General features: G+C 54.3%; 1 protein-coding gene across 1 annotated transcript; it reads right to left on the bottom strand.

Moving 5' to 3' along the window:
• Window positions 1-11959: 11959 nt before the first annotated feature.
• On the bottom strand, window positions 11960-14760 carry TLX3 (T cell leukemia homeobox 3). The gene is made up of 3 exons (XM_019982757.2): window positions 14212-14760; window positions 13612-13855; window positions 11960-12676 (listed from the first exon to the last, which is right to left on the bottom strand). The coding sequence occupies exons 1-3, from the start codon at window positions 14630-14632 to the stop codon at window positions 12466-12468; spliced, it is 876 nt and encodes a 291-aa protein (XP_019838316.1). The 5' UTR covers window positions 14633-14760; the 3' UTR covers window positions 11960-12465.
• Between the last annotated feature and the right edge of the window lie 421 nt (window positions 14761-15181).

Below are 15181 nucleotides of genomic sequence, written 5' to 3'. Positions count from 1 at the left end.
ATCCCCACCTCCATTCTTTGTATTTATTTATTTTTACTGGAGTATACTTGCTTTACAGTGTCGTGCTAGTCTCTGCTGCGCAGCACAGTGAATCAGCTGCATGTACACTATACCCCTCCCTATTGAGCCTCCTGCCACCAGCCCCATCCCGCCCGCTAGGTCATCACAGAGCACTGAGGTGAGTTCCGTGTGCTGCACAGCGACTTCCCACCTTTCTTTTGATGGTACCTTTCATTCCACTGTATGAATGGTTTTGCTTTCTGTGATCAATCTCTAAATGTTGTTTAGATAATTATTTCCAATTTCTCTTTCTTACACCTACTGCTGTGATGAACACCCAGGTACATGTAGGTTTGGACACTTATACTTGTATTCCTAAAAGGCCTTTTTAAAAAATTGAGGTGAAATTCACATAACATATAATTAATAAGCTGTTTGTTTTAATGTATACAACTCAGTGACATTCAGTGCATTCATGATGTACAACCACCAGATCTCTCTAGTTTTGAAACTTTTTCATCACCCCAGAAAAACATCCCCTACTTATTAACTAATCACTCCAAATTCCTCCTTTCCCTTGTTCCTTGGGACCACTGATCTCTCTTGCATCTCTATAGATTTACCTTTCCTGGATATTACATATGAATGGAATCAAAACACTCTGTGGCCTTTCGGCCTGGCTCCTCTCACTTAGCATAATGTTTCTGAGGCTCATCCAAGTTGTGTGTAGGTGTGGGTACTTCCTTTTTATGGCTGAGTAATATTCCACTGTATGTACAGACCACAATTTGTTCATCCATTCATCCACTGAAGAACTAAAATTCCTCTGCAGAGGGCATCAGTCAGGAAGAGCACAGTTCTCAGAGAGCCTCAAAGGCGACCCTGGTCTCAGGCTCTACTTTTCTTTAAGAAGCACCCTGCCATTCTGTCATATCCTGGAGAACTTTGGTCCAAGAACTTTTGTTAGTTTTATTTTCTTTCTTTTATCTTTTAATCAAGGGTAGGATAAAAGAGTCATCAGCCCTCAAGTGCCTCATGATATGGAGTTTCTCAAATTGGAGAGAAATTGAGAAAGTAACTGGCTTGGTCAGCTTTTATTACACATGCCAGGAGAGAATAAACTCATGTTACGAAGGGTTCCTGCTGCTCCTAAGACCTGGCCCTTGGGGGCTAGAAAAGATGGCAACAATAATAACCCTTATACTTCAGCCAGGGTTGTGTAGCCTCGGTGGTGGGGAGGGAGATGACTTCCTACAAACAAAATATACCCACCTAGGGTCAGTATTTCTTGCAAACGCTGCAAATGTAAGCGGTGTTTGTCTTTCCTTTTCACTTCCTTTTTCCTTGGCCCTTTAAGTCGTTTCAAAAGGGCCTACTATTTGTCAAGTGGGCTTCCCTCGTGACTCAGGGGTAAAGAATCTGCCTGCCAATGCAGGCAGATGTGATTTGATCCCTGGTCTGGGAAGATCCCTTGGAAAATGAAATGGCAACCCACTCCAGTGTTCTTGCCTAAAGAATCCCAAGGACAGGGGAGCCTAGCAGACTATAGTCCATGGGGTAGCAAAGAGTTAGACATGACTTAGCAACAGACCACCACCAACAATGTGCCAAGCACATTATTACATTATTATTACACTATTTCTAAAGAAATAGTCCCTGCCCTTGTGAGCTCATGTCACAGAGGAGAGATGGACACAGAAAGAAAGAACACTGCCCCTTTGGGGCAAGCAGGACAGTGGGAAGGCACCAACCCATCCAGATGAGAATGGAAGCACCCAAAGGCTTGTCTGGAGGCCTACTTGGCTGACATCATGGACAAGGGTGCAGGTCAATAACAGGGTTGCTGGCTTTCTCCCCAAAGTGGATGCCACTTTGCAGGAGACAATGCTCTGAGGTTTCTACAGACCTGGGTTCAAATTCTGCTTCTTTCACTAGCTGCATAACCTCAGGGGAGGGCTTCACCCTCCCAAGGGCTTCACTTCCCCACCTGCAAAAGGAAGATACTGCTAGCTCTCAGCTGTGCAAATTAAAATAAGCGTGCGTAAGCAAAGGGTTTCCCTGGTGGCTCAGTGGTAAAGAATTCGCCTGCTAATACAGGAGACTTAGGTTCTATCCCTGGCTTGGGAAGATCCCCTGGAGAAGGAAATGGCAACCTACTCCAGTATTCTTGCCTGAAAAGTTCCACGGATAGAGTAGGCTGGAGGTCTACAGTCCATGGGGTCACAGAGAGTTGGACCTGACTTAGTGACTGAGCACGTACACATGTGTAAACAAATGGCACGTAATAAATACTCAGTGAATATGCATTCTTTTCCCAGCTCCCTGCCAATTCATTGTCCCCATAGCTTTTGAGCTTACAGCAGTGGAGACTCTCAAAAGTCTTGTTCGAAGCTGGGGCTGAAGACTAGTGTTGCCTCCAGAAACATCTCGGGGAGGAGGGGGCCCGTGTTCCTCTCCTACTTTGCAGAAACCTTGGTATCTTTCGAGTTAGATTTGGCATTCTACATCCACGTTCCAAATTCCTCTTCCCTGTTGTGAACGCTCTATTCCCAAACTTCTCCTAGAGGCAGAGCCTCTGACCTCCAGCCTGTGCTCCTCGAGCCCCAGCAGCTCCTGAGAATCACCTCACTCTGGCCTCCCACAAAAGGCACAGCCACGGACGTCCCCTCCTGAAAAACCGAGCCTGAAGCTGTTAAGATCTCTTCTGTTAGAACTTTTTAACGGTGTCATAAATCTTTTATTAACATTCAGTATTATACTAATTAAAACTGTTCTCTGTATGTATTATTAATTTCCCTAGCACTTCTTGCTGGGGTGACGTTTTTAGCCAGCTAAGCAGAATGTAGCACAGTAAATAAGAAGAAACTCATTTCCAGACAATTAGCCTTGCAGAAAAATAAGTTGGTTAATGGAAGGCATGATGATTACAAATTTTACCTAAATAAACAGGGTATCTTAATGGTAACTCTTCAAGCTAAGTAAACAGATTGGGGTGATAATGTCCTAAGCAATACTTAAATGTAACTGTTTAATAAATTGGTAAATTACTCATTTCATCTTAGAACAAAATGGTAATACTGTAGTAATAACCTAGTATATATTCCGTAAATATGAAGCATTATCACTTTAGCTCTGTAGAAATCACCACAGTGATATGTCAGCATTGATCTAAAACTGCAGCATTTTATCTCAAGTTTATTACCCATTTTTGAGAATCGCTGAGATTTTCAGAGCATAATGGCAATAAAAGAAGAATTTAAAAAGCGCTTTAATGTGCATAAGTTAATCAGAGGTATCCTCCGGGGAAAAAGGAAATTTGGTAAAACATGAATTATAAGCATCATTTAAACTTACTTTGGACACTAGAGATAATAAATGGCACCATAATTTAGAAATAGCTTTTAACATCAATGACGGTAAGTACCACTTTACTGTTCATAAGAATTGCAGAGCAATGGTGCTGAGGCCAATTTTATTAGCCATTTTTTTCTTTATAAAAGCAATCCAGCCCTTTCCACAACTGAGGAGACAGGAACAAGAGTTACGTGCTAATATGCAAAATGCATTTAAGTTTTTTGAAATAGAGAATAATAAATTGTGCCAAAAGATAGAGTCTGGAGACAAATGAATGATCATTTAAAAAGAAAAAGGCGCTCTCAGACTTTACATATTTGGGGAAACTTGATAAAAAAAAAAAAAGAAGCCAACAAATCGTTCATACATTTTCTCATTTGCCAGAGCATGCGGATGCGCTTTCAAATCCGAGAGATGAAGCCATAAATCCCAGCGACTGGAAGATGCCGCAACAGAAATATGTTTTTGTAAACTGTCGCCATTGACAAATCATTTATAAACTATACAGAGCACAGGTTCAATCTGCTCTTCAGGGTGTCCAAGCAACCTGCCTACAGAGAAGCCTCAGACTCTGACCTCTACTCGGCGAGCACAGCCCGACAGGCAGGGCGGCTGGCAGCTGCACTGTTCAAGCGGAGCAGCCCAAGCTGTAGGTAGGACCATCGCCAGGACTCACTGAGCCACCTACTAAGCACCCAGCGTGCTGAGCATCACGGGCCCCCGCAGAAGGTTGTCTGGTGCAGCGCGTGGCCAGGCTGGCAAAACCTGGCTTCCGTGGAGGAAACAAATCCAAGACGTCATCCCCCACTCTGCCCTTCAGGATTCAGTAGCTCCAGGTTCAAGGTCTTTTGCTTTTCATCTGATGGATTTGAGGCCAAACCAGACAATCTACCTTACTTCATCTTGACGTCTTCAATGCAGCTGAGTAACACAGAGGTCCACCCTCTTTTATTTTTGAACGTGAATGTATAATAGGCGTAGGGTCTTCGTCTAAAGCACTACCTCTGCCGGTGGGTGGGGACGGTGGGTGGGGACGGACTCACCCAGCCCAGAGGAAGCGAGGGGAGATGTCTCCTGGGCTCTCCAGGGGAGGGAGGTGAGGCTCCTTCCCGTGTGCTTGCCGGCAGGCCTTCGGACCATCTCGACCCTGTTTTTCTCTTTGTGTTCATCTTACCTCCAGTCCCTAAGTATCACTGATATTCCCTGCCTCACAGAGACCAGGAGCGATCAATGTTGCCTGGCCTACTTGTGGGCAGGTCACACTCTGTGTGAGAACTTACCTCCCGTAACCTGAATGTCCCACTGCCATAGAGCAGCCCCCAGCCCCACCCTGGCTGAAGAGCTCAGCACTGGAGATAGATGGGAGCAGCCGGGGCCGGCAGATTGAGAACTGTTGCCTTCAGGCAGCTAGGCCATCTTGGGCGAATACACTTTAAAGTGGCCAAGGCTTAGTGTTTTCATCTGTAAAATGGGTTTCAAAACAGTTTTATAAGGTGGAGAGGACTGAGTGAGAGAGTATACATAATGTCTCAAGTACCGTGTTCAGCTCCTATAGGTTTTCCCCTCTCTGGAGTCAGAAATCTAGGTTCCAATTCATACTGTGTTGCTATTATTTAACATCCCGAAACCTCAAATTTCTCATCATCAAAATGAGATCTACTTCCTAGGATTGTTTTAGGGTTAAACGCAATCTCTTGAGTAAAATGCTTCGTCCACTGTCACTGTCTAGCCCAGAGCAGCTGTTCCAGGAACACTACTTACCATTATTTTTATTTAATAAGCAGATACTTAGCAGCTGCAGTGTGCAACCAAGGTAAATGGAAGCCCTAGAAGGCAGCAGAGCACCTGGTGCCTTTGACTTAGAAAAATCTAGATTTTCCACAACCAGTCCACAACCAGTTCTAGAAGATTCTGTACTGGGGAGACTTTGCAGACTGAGGTAAGTCAGGACTCTGAACTCTGACATAACTGGGTTTGAATTTCTGCTCCACCGTTTAACGTCTGACCATGAGCAACTTACTCATATTCTCCGGGTTTGCTTCCTACTCTCTCTGAGGAGAACAAGAACAATCTATCTTGTGAGAATTAATCTACCACTAATAACAACATAAACGTATCACAGAGCTTCTCTTGCGTCAGGCTCCTGGTGAAGTGCACGGTGAGTTCTGTCATTAAATCCTTCAACAATCCTGTAGGAAGACCTATCCTTACCGAGTACAAAAGAGGACAGGCTCAGAGAGGCAAAGTGACTTTTCCACGGCCACATAGCTGGTGGGTGGTGCAGCTGGATTTTAACCCAGGCCTCTTTACGCTCCATGCACGCTGTGGGCATTTTGGCAAGGAGACAAGCAGCATTTAGGTACTATTTTCCTTCCCTGAGCTGAAAATACTCGGGGTCCAGCGGCTGAGGGCTGCACAATGGCTCATCAGTACCCACAGGGGCTCACTAACCTACTCGTTAGCTTGGGCTGGGAGAGAGGGCAGTAGAAGACCCCTAAATCCATTAGATATAAGAACACAAGACCGAGTGCCTCCTGACCACCTTCAGGAGGCTCAGAAGAGAAGTAACAGGGGACAGTAAGGGTACAGCACCAAGAGCAAGACCGCCGTAAACACAACCCAGGCTGTTCTGGCTTGTGTGTGAGGTTGTTAGAGAATGACAATCTCCAGGGTATTCAGCAAACATGCAAAGACATTGACTTTAATAATAAGGCAGTTCGAGGAGCCGCAGTGGGTAAAAACCCACGAGGCAGTCAGTGCCCTTGGGTTGATATCCTGGTCTTTCAAGTTAGATGGCCTTAGGGATGTTGTGTCACTTCTCAGAGCCTCAGTTTCCTCATCTGTAAGATAGGGGGAAATGCAACGGTACCTGTCTCGGAGCTGTTGGGAGGGTTACATAGATTGTGCAGATGCTCTCAACACCCGGTGGCCAGAGCTGCGCTCCAGACCCCCTGGGAGCTGGGGGCTGGGGGTCCAGCCCCATCCCTGCTCATGAGGCTCCTCCAGCAAACAAACTGGAAACTGTAGGTGCCAATAAGCAGGATACCCTCCCAGGGCCCTCTCCCTCTGGCTTCTCGGGGTTGGGTTCCCCTCTGCTCCCCTCACTCCCCTCCTCCACGGTCCCACTACTTGTGAAGAACAAAAGTGTCCCAGCTGTGGCAGCCCAGACAGCAGATGCACATGCGCTGTTTAGCATGCAGGCTATTCACCGGCTCCCCTCTGCGCCCAGCACCACCTTCTCTAGCCCCAGGGTCTCAGCGGGCCTCGCCCACTGGTGCCACCGAGGGCAGGCCTTCCTGAGAGAGCGTCTTTTGCTTCAGCACAGCTCAGCGCCTCCTCCAGCAGGCTAAGTTTCCCTGGGGCAGTCTATGTAAACCAGAGGGAGTGGACTTTTCCTGGATGAGGGATGAAGCAGGGGCAAAGGGTGTGCTGCCAAGCCAGGTTGCAGGCCTTAGAGAGTTTCAGCGCGTCCCAGATAAATCCATCCGTCAATAGGGCTTGATAGCAAAGCCCGGACATTCCAGGTAGCCGACCAGCACAGGAGCTGGGCAGGGTCTGCAGGCTTTTAAAGCCAATCTAAGACTCTGCTCCATTTAAAGATTTGGTTTCTTTGAAATTGGGTGAGTCTGGGTCAGCACAAATCTCTCTAATGACCCAGAGGTCGGTAGAGCTTTTCCAGTCTGCACTCTGTGGTCAGGTGGGGACACAGCCCAGTTTGGACCCGACGGCCAGCCGAGCCAGCAGACCCGGAGTTTGAGTCGAGCCCTTTTAAGGCATAGGTTGAACCTCGGCAGGTCAGCTGCCTTTTCTGCTCCTCAACCTTGTCATTTAGAACGGGAACGTGAGACTGTTCCGGGATTCAGTGGGACGGGGGACTGTGTGAAAGCCTCTGAACAAAAATTCAGTTTGAATACGGGTTTTCTCTCCCCTGCCCCTTATCTCCTCTCCACACCAGCTGGGAACACATTAAAAGGGTTTAATAAGCAACTCATTAATTGGCAGCCAGTCTGACGCTTCTAAGAACGACTTTGTCCAATCATTTCAACCACGGATCTCAGGGCAACACCAATATACTGCAGCCTCTGACCAGATCAACCCAGACCCAGTCTACCAGATGACTTCTCCAGGGTCTCTCCACCTTCAGTGACTGCAGGAGAACTGACCTCAGTGGGGGACACTGCCCTGTTCCTGCCCTTTCCTCCCAAAGAGCAATACCTCTGATTGAGCCTCTATGCAATTAGTCATTTAATTAGATTTCTCGTCCATAAGTACATTTTTTAATGCTTCTATTCTCAATAAATTAAAGATCGGCTGTACCGTAAGCCATACTTTATTTTTCACTTTCCCTGGAAGACTCCTTAATGACTATATAGCCCTAATTGTATAGATGCAGAAACCAAAGCCACTCTCGCAGGGCCACACGGCAAGGGAGTGGCAAAACTGAGCAGAGAACTCCCTGCCACAGCAGGTGGGTGGCACGAGGGAAGGCACGGATCACTGTGGCGATTCCGGGAGGATTTTGCGAGCGTCTGAACCAAGAAAGTGCGTGACCTGTCTAGGCTTCGCTGAGAGGAGACGCTCACAACCTAGCAGGTGCTTGGAAACCTAGGGAGTCTCGCCGCCGCCGCAAGCCCGAAGATTTCGTAAAAGGGAAATCGCCTTCGGCGTTGAGAAACCCTCGCTCTCCAGAAAGCGGGCGCTTGGGCCACGCCGGCCTTTCTCCGGCCTCGTTCAGTTTGCTTTTCAGTTGCGCTGAGGCTGAGACTGGGATTTTGGCGAAAGTCCCCTTTAGAGCTCTGGAAACCTAGGCTCGGCCCGTGGCTCCTTACCCTGGAGGTCTCGACGGACAGTCCGAGGCCACGCTCCTCACCCGGAGCGCCCAGCCGGACGGCGAACAGGTGCGCATCGCTTGCTGCAGCCCGGGCCCGGCCGCTGACAATGCGCAGCTGGTGGCCGGATCTTCCTGGGCCAGGCCGCGCGGCCTTAGGCCGCGAGTCCTAGAGAAGGGCCCCAACTGCTGGACGGACTGCTGAGGCGGCCGGGCTCGGCTGCCCCGCCCGAGGGTGCAGTGTGGCCTCCGAATGAGCTGGAGCGGCGGCTCCTCTTCCCACTCCCGCACCGACGGCAAACGCGGGGAAGCTCTCAAGCCTGGGAAGCGATAGGCGTTGGCGATCTTGGAACTCAGAGCCCGAGTCCACCACCCAAGCTGGAGCAGGAAGGCCCTTCCGCCTCACTCTGACCACCGGCCTGGTGTCAGATGGCTGCAGGTGTCCCCTAGCCTCCTCCCTAGCCTCCCCTAGACAAAGTCCCCCTTTTCTCCCAAGCATTAGAGCGCTTTGCTGGGGCGGTGGGGTGGTGCTGTTAAAGCTGGTCCACTGGTGATGCGCGATTCAGAATTAATTTCTGAATTTTCAACTGCAAAACGAGGAGGGGCATTCAAACCTTGCAGAGACTTGGCGCGAGTCATTATAAACCGCACGCTGCGCGCAAAGCTCGTGGTCCACGGCCGGTTTGTACTGGGAACTGCTGAAGGGGAAATCACTCAAGCGAGCGGCCAGTCCCCTCTCCCCGCCCCCCAAGTTTGTCTCTCTCTCTCTGGCTCCGATCCTCCTGGGTCCCCCCTGCATCGCCCAACCCCGGACTCCCCGGCCGCGGAGCCTGCCAGAAAGAGCTGAGCTTCGGCTTAACTGCGAGGCCTTGGGCTGGGCGCCTTGCCCTTCTCAGGGTAGCCGGGCGCCCAACCTGCACCGGCGGAGCCCAGAAACCAGCGCTCAGGGAGAGCTCCTGAGACCAGTCCGCCTGGGTCACAAGGCTGCCTCTTGCCTCATTGTCCTGAATCTGTAAAATGGGCGCGGCTTCAGACAATCTCCAAACGAGATTAGGGAAGGCCGCGCGGAAGGGCGAGGAGGCGAAATGTTCAGCCCTTGCCCAGAGTTCGGCGGCTGCTTGTTCTCAACTCCGTCTGGAGACTAGGCCTGCTGAGCGTCCACACTCACCTGCCTGCCTCTAGAGCCTCGGCCGTTTCCTAGGGCCGAGGTGGGGCCTAATGGGAGACGATCCAGAGAGAGGAGCCCAGACTACTGCAGATTCTCTTTCCCCTAAATTCAGCTTCAGGGGCGCCCGCCTAATCCGGAAATCTCCACGCCCCAGCTCTGCCTCACAGCCCTCCTGGGGTGGGGACTCAGAGTGTGTTCCTTAACCCGGCGCTCTCGGTTCTCATCCGGCGCAGCCACCGGACAGGGCGGCAGCCTCCAGGCTTTGTACAGCGGGAGGAGGGCGTCAGGCTCTGAATGCCCAGCCGCGGCTCAGCGATCCCCGCCGCCCGCCGAAGGCGCCCACACTGCCTTGGGTGAGCGCGGCTCGGAGAGAGTCGCCACCCGGCCCCGCACTAGTGGGTTCAGGCCCCCTAACTTGAAGAGACTTCTGGCAGTTTGGTCTCTGGCTAGACAAGGTTTGACTGGGACAAAGCGCTTAGAGAGAGCAAACAACATGGAGTCACTGGTGGGGGAAAAACTGCCCTCTTTCCCCACCAGTGACTCCGTGGCGTTTGCTCTCTCTAAGCGTTCTTCCCACCGAGGGTCGCAGCGGGACTAGGCCCCTTTCCCTGGGCCTGCCTAAAAGCCCACCCTGGTGGGCTTCTTCTTCAGAGACCTTTTGCACAAAGTGAGACACCAGAAGGGGAAAAAGATGTGTGTGTGTGTGTCCCTCCAAAAGCCCCGAGAATCGAGGGTCATCCTAACAAAACAACAAAAATCATTTAGAAGAAACAAAAACCATTTAGCCTTGTTATGGAGGAATAGAATAAAAGAGAGAAAATAGAAAGCGACCCCAGTGCCCGAGGGAGGAGCTGCTGGGTCATCGAAGGCAAAGAAAGTCACTCTGGTTTTTAGATATTCAAGTTCCCAACCGAAGAGCCCTCATTTCCTATCCCGAGGAGGGCATTCTCTATGCTTTTGTGGCGGAGAAAATAGAAGCATTTCAGGAAAACATCCAAGGAAGAGACCCAAAGCTCTGAGTCACCCTAGTTCTTCTCTGGGATGTCTTTAAATTCCCAGGGCTTGGAGGTGGGGCTGAGGGCACAAATGCTGGAGCTCCAGCTCTTGCTTAGACTCCCTCCCTTTCCTAGAGGCCTGCCAGTGCAGCCAATTCCGCATCCCGCCTACAACGAAGGCACCCGAATACACGAGCCGGCAGGGTGGCCGGCGGCAGGCGGGGCTGCTACAGGGCCTCTGGGACCGCGCCCAGAAGGGTTCTCCTTAAGGAGCTCTTGGGAGCCCCACTTGGAGGAGGGAAGAGAGAGACAGAGATCGAGATGGAGAGAAGCGAAGGCTACGAGAATGCAAGAAAGGGAAAACAATAAGGACAAAACCAGAAGAGGCAAGTAGGAGAGAGGGCGGACTGGAGAGAGGAGTCGGAAATGGGCCGAAGAGAATACTACAAAGAAAGACGAGAAAATAAATGCAACAGAGAATGAAGCATATGAGAAACACAGAACTGTACAGGAAGGGATAAAAGGTATATATAACTGCAGGCAGATTCTCTACCATCTGAGATACCTGGGAATCCCCGAAGACAGAGACCCCGAGTTACCAAGAGAGGAAGAAACAGAACATTGTAGAAGAAAGAAATGGAGAGTCTGGAAAATAAGTTTTTAAAAGACTGAAAAGGAGAATGGATTCAAGGGGGAAAAAATCAACCAGCCAGACGAAATGTTCACCGACTCTGCGAGTGTTATCCTAAGGAGCCACTCGCTCCAGAGCTCGTGGTCCTGAAACCTCCAGCTTCTGAGCCGAGGTGAAGCCGGGGGCGGGGGTGCTGGGCCACCCCGCTTCCACACCTGGTCTTGGGGTCCGGGGCCTTCCGGGCGCCCCGCCCCCTCCTATCTAGTGACGACACCTGGGCTGCAGTGAAGTCACGTGACATCACGCTCGGTCCGCGGCCCCACGCGACGCAGAAGGGCGAGGGTGTCCCGGGGCAGTGCGCTACGCTCGCACCCCAGACGCGGAGAGTCTGGAGAACCGGGAAGCGCGCCTGCTCCCTGCTCTGCGCTCACAGCCCGCGCACACTGCGCCCAGACCCCCCGGAGCCAGCTGGAGCGGCCGCCCCGGCCTCTCTGGGGCCTCGCTGGAGGAAGACAGAGGCCTGTGGGTGTGGGCGGAGGGTGAGGGGAGCGAGTTTCGCGTCCCGGGAAGTTCGAGGTCACGGTGCCGCCCGCCCCCTGGGTGGGTTAGACTCGGGACAGCCTAAGTACCCTCCTAGGCAGGCCCTTTCAAGCCCCCTCCTCTTCCTGGCGCTGCTCTGCGACCTCTGAGCCTAGGGTGCCCTTCCCACGTCCACCCACCCCGCCGGCACCCGGTCTGGGGGCGGCCGGCGCGCACTGACCTGCACCGCGGATCCTCCGCGGGGCCCCTGGCCAGGCTTCGAGCTGAGGCGAATGCCGACGAGGCTCGGAGAAGTGGGCGCTGGCCCGCACGCCGCGGCTCGGCCTCTACTGCCGCAGGGGTGGGGCGCAGGGTCGGGGGTCGCCGAGCATTATTGGAAACGAAAACGAAATAAAAGCGGCGTTAAGTGAAATAGCTAACTTTTTATTAAATAAAACGACTTAAATAAACGGAACGGAAAAGGAGAAGGGTGGACCCAGCCTCCAAGCAGGGTGCCCCAGCCCCTGGCGCTTCCCCCAGGCGCCTGGTCGGCCGCCCCTCCTCCAGCGGCCCCCGCGGGGGAAGCAGGTGGCCGGTTTCTAAAGAAAAAAGCCAAAACTTTTATTATGTACACGTTTGGGCAAAAGTACAAAGTATAATACAGGCGCCCGGCCCGGGGGAGGGGGGCTGCGGGCGAGGGGCGGAGAAACGTAAGGCGCTTTCTTTGTCAGGCCCCGGCCTGGGGCGGGACTGGGCGCGGGGCGGGGGCTCGGATTGTCCAGCCGCGCGGAGCCCGGGCCCAGCCCCCTCCGCAGACGGCGGGGATGCAGCCGCGCCCCGGGGCCTACTTGAGCTTGGCCGGCCCTTCCCCTCTCGGCCACGACTCCCCCCGACCCCCAGCCCGGCTGGGGGCCCGGGGCGCCCCGCCGGGTCGGGGCGGAGATGCTCGGCGACGGTGCGCGCTGGTGGTTCACACCAGAGAGGTGACTGCAGGGACCTTGGAGCTATCCTCCTCCCAGGGCTGCAGATTCTGCAGAGCAAAGAGCGACGAGTTGTGCAGACAGAGCGGGTCGGGCTGGATAGAGTCGTTGAGGCTCTTTTGGAAGGCGTCGTGTTGCAGCTGCAGCATGAGCCGGCTCGCCTGCTGCCGCTCCGCCTCCCGCTCCTCCGCCGTCTGCCGCCTGCACCGGGGGAGGGAGAGGGACAGCACCGTCAGGCACCCGGCACCGCGGGGCCGCCGGCGGGGCCCTAACCCGCCCTGGAGCCGAGGCCAGCCGAGAGCCTTGAGGCGCGGAGTCCGTCCGCCTCCCGGCCCGCGCTGTGCGCCAGGCACTCGCGGGTTCGAGGAGTGGGTTGGGATCGCTTGTTTTTGTTATGCGCCAGGAGATCGCCGGGAGGGGACTCCGCCGGCCTCCCACTCGCACACCCGGGTATTGTGGCTTCGCCAACAACAAAGATTGTTTCTTTGTGGGGTAACAAGGACAGGGAGTGTGTGGAACTGACTAGGCCCTGCAGGCAGCCGGGTCACTGGGGTCCGCGGGTGGGCGGGCTGGCTCTGCACCTCGCGGGGTCCCTCGGCCGGGTCAGCCTCATCCACTTCTCCCAGGTTGTCTCAAACCCTTCTTGCAGGAGGCGATCGCTTCGCAGTTAGCGGGTTAGATGGAAACAGGGATCGGATTAAGACAGGGCTGAAGTCGGGATGGGGAACTAGAGGCGGAACCTGGAGCTCCGCGCGCATTGTTGGGAATCCGAGAGAACAGGGGGCAAGCCAGACGGTTTAGGGCAGCGCGAGAGACCCGGGTAGTGTGGGGTGTTGGCGGGGCGGGGGTGGGCAGGTGAGAGGAAACCAAGCAGTGCAGGAGATGGAATAAAACAACGAGAGAGTTGGAGAGGCTCAGGAAAGTGACACAGGGGTGGGAATGGAGAAGTCCAGGAGGCGAGGGAGAGCGAGGACAGGCGGACGCGAGGGCGAGCTGGGAGATAAAACCTGGGAAGAAGGGAGAGGCGCAGCCCTAGGAGGGCGGTAGTGGGTAGCACAGGGTAGGGGGAACGCGAGGCTGCGGCACGAGGCGGGCAAAGGGCCGGTGCAAGGTGGGCCGGGCCGGGCCTCTCTCACCGCCACTTGGTCCTCCGGTTTTGGAACCAGGTCTTGACCTGCGCGTCCGTCATTTTGAGGGACTTAGCGAGCGCCGCCCTCTCGGCCGAAGCCAGGTACTTCTGGCGGTGGAAGCGCTTTTCCAGCTCGCAAATCTGCACCCGAGAAAAGGACGTGCGCGGCTTCTTACGCTTGGGCGGCGTCCTGTTCTGGTAAGGGTGGCCGATGCGCCGGGTCACGGTGAAGGGCGTGAGCGCCGCCGCCGCTGCGGAGACACACGAGGCCCCCTGAAGCCCAGCCCAGCTCTACTGCCGTTCAGGCCCCATGCGGACCCCGTGCCGCCCGGTGGGGCGCAGAATACTACGCTATTTTCGTTGGTTCCGCGCGTCCCCAGCAGCACCAAGCCGTTTGGGGGATGCCCCCCTCTTCCCCCGGGCACAGGCTTATTTTCCCCAAACTCCCTGATTTTCCTCCCATCTGTGGTTGCCCGGGGCCCTGGGTACTGAGGCCTCCACCGCACTTGGGCCTCGGAAATCTTTTCCCGGAGTGGAGCACGTAGGGCGCGGCGCCTCTGGCCCCGGGAGGCCCGAGGCCCGGCGCCTGTTTGGACACCCTGCTCACCTGTGAAACGGTCTTTTACGAAGCGGCGGCTGCTCTCCATCCAGGGGAAATTGAGGCCGCCCAGGCTGGAGACCGTGGGCACGGAGGGCATGGCAGGCAGCGCGCTAGGCAGAGGCGGCGGCACGGCCCCGGGCAGCGGCCTGTGCGCTGGCACCCGAATCACGCCGGCGGGCGCCAGGCTCAGGTTGACACTGTAAGATCCCGCGTCCTCGAAGGGCGCGCCGAGGCCGGCAAAGGAGGTGGGCAGAGACGGGTATGTGGCGCCCGGGCGGCCCCCGGGGGGCCCTCCTAGGTAGCTGGCGCCGTCGGGGCCCCGCGGGGCCGATGCGCTGTCCTGGTCGGGGCTGTTGAGGATCTGGTCGATGCCGAAGCTGATGGGCTCGTGCGGGTGCGGGGTCTGCGCGCTGGCGGACGCCTCCATCCTGGGCGGGCGGAAGGGCTGGGCTGGGCTGGGCGGGGAGGCGGCTGGGTCCCCGTTACGGCGCGGCCATGGAGTGCCCGGCGCCTCTCGTCGCACTGAAACTTTGCCAAGAGTGCGCGGGCCCGACAGGCTCTGTGTCATCTTTCTTGAACCGAACCTGGAGTTTCCGCTGCTAATTCCTCTCCCGCTGCAGCCATTGGCTGCGATCAACAAGCCTCTCTCCTCCCATTGGTTCCTGGCTTTCAATAGAGGCCTAATTCATGGAAATAGGAGCTTAGGGACTGTTCCAAGGTGACATCATTTTAACAAACGAACAATAGGTCAAATTTATTAGCCGGGATAATGGGCGGCGGATATTAGCGCCCGAACCGCAGCCTCCCAAACCCGAAATCTAACGAAGCTGCAATTAGCAGACGTTCCCCTCTCCTCCCGGCCGGGGCTGCTTCCCTGCAGCCGAGCGGGGCTGTGAGGGCGCGCTGCTGGTGAAACTGTCATTTGCCGAGGGGCTTGGGGAGGGGGGGGGTTCGTTTTCTTCCAAATTTTCTGCAT

The sequence above is a fragment of the Bos indicus genome, chromosome 20 (genome assembly GCF_029378745.1).
Source record: "Bos indicus isolate NIAB-ARS_2022 breed Sahiwal x Tharparkar chromosome 20, NIAB-ARS_B.indTharparkar_mat_pri_1.0, whole genome shotgun sequence".
In the NCBI taxonomy this organism is placed as follows: domain Eukaryota; kingdom Metazoa; phylum Chordata; class Mammalia; order Artiodactyla; family Bovidae; genus Bos; species Bos indicus.
The sequence above is the reverse complement of the archived record's forward strand: the minus strand, read 5'-3'. Positions and strand labels throughout refer to the sequence as shown.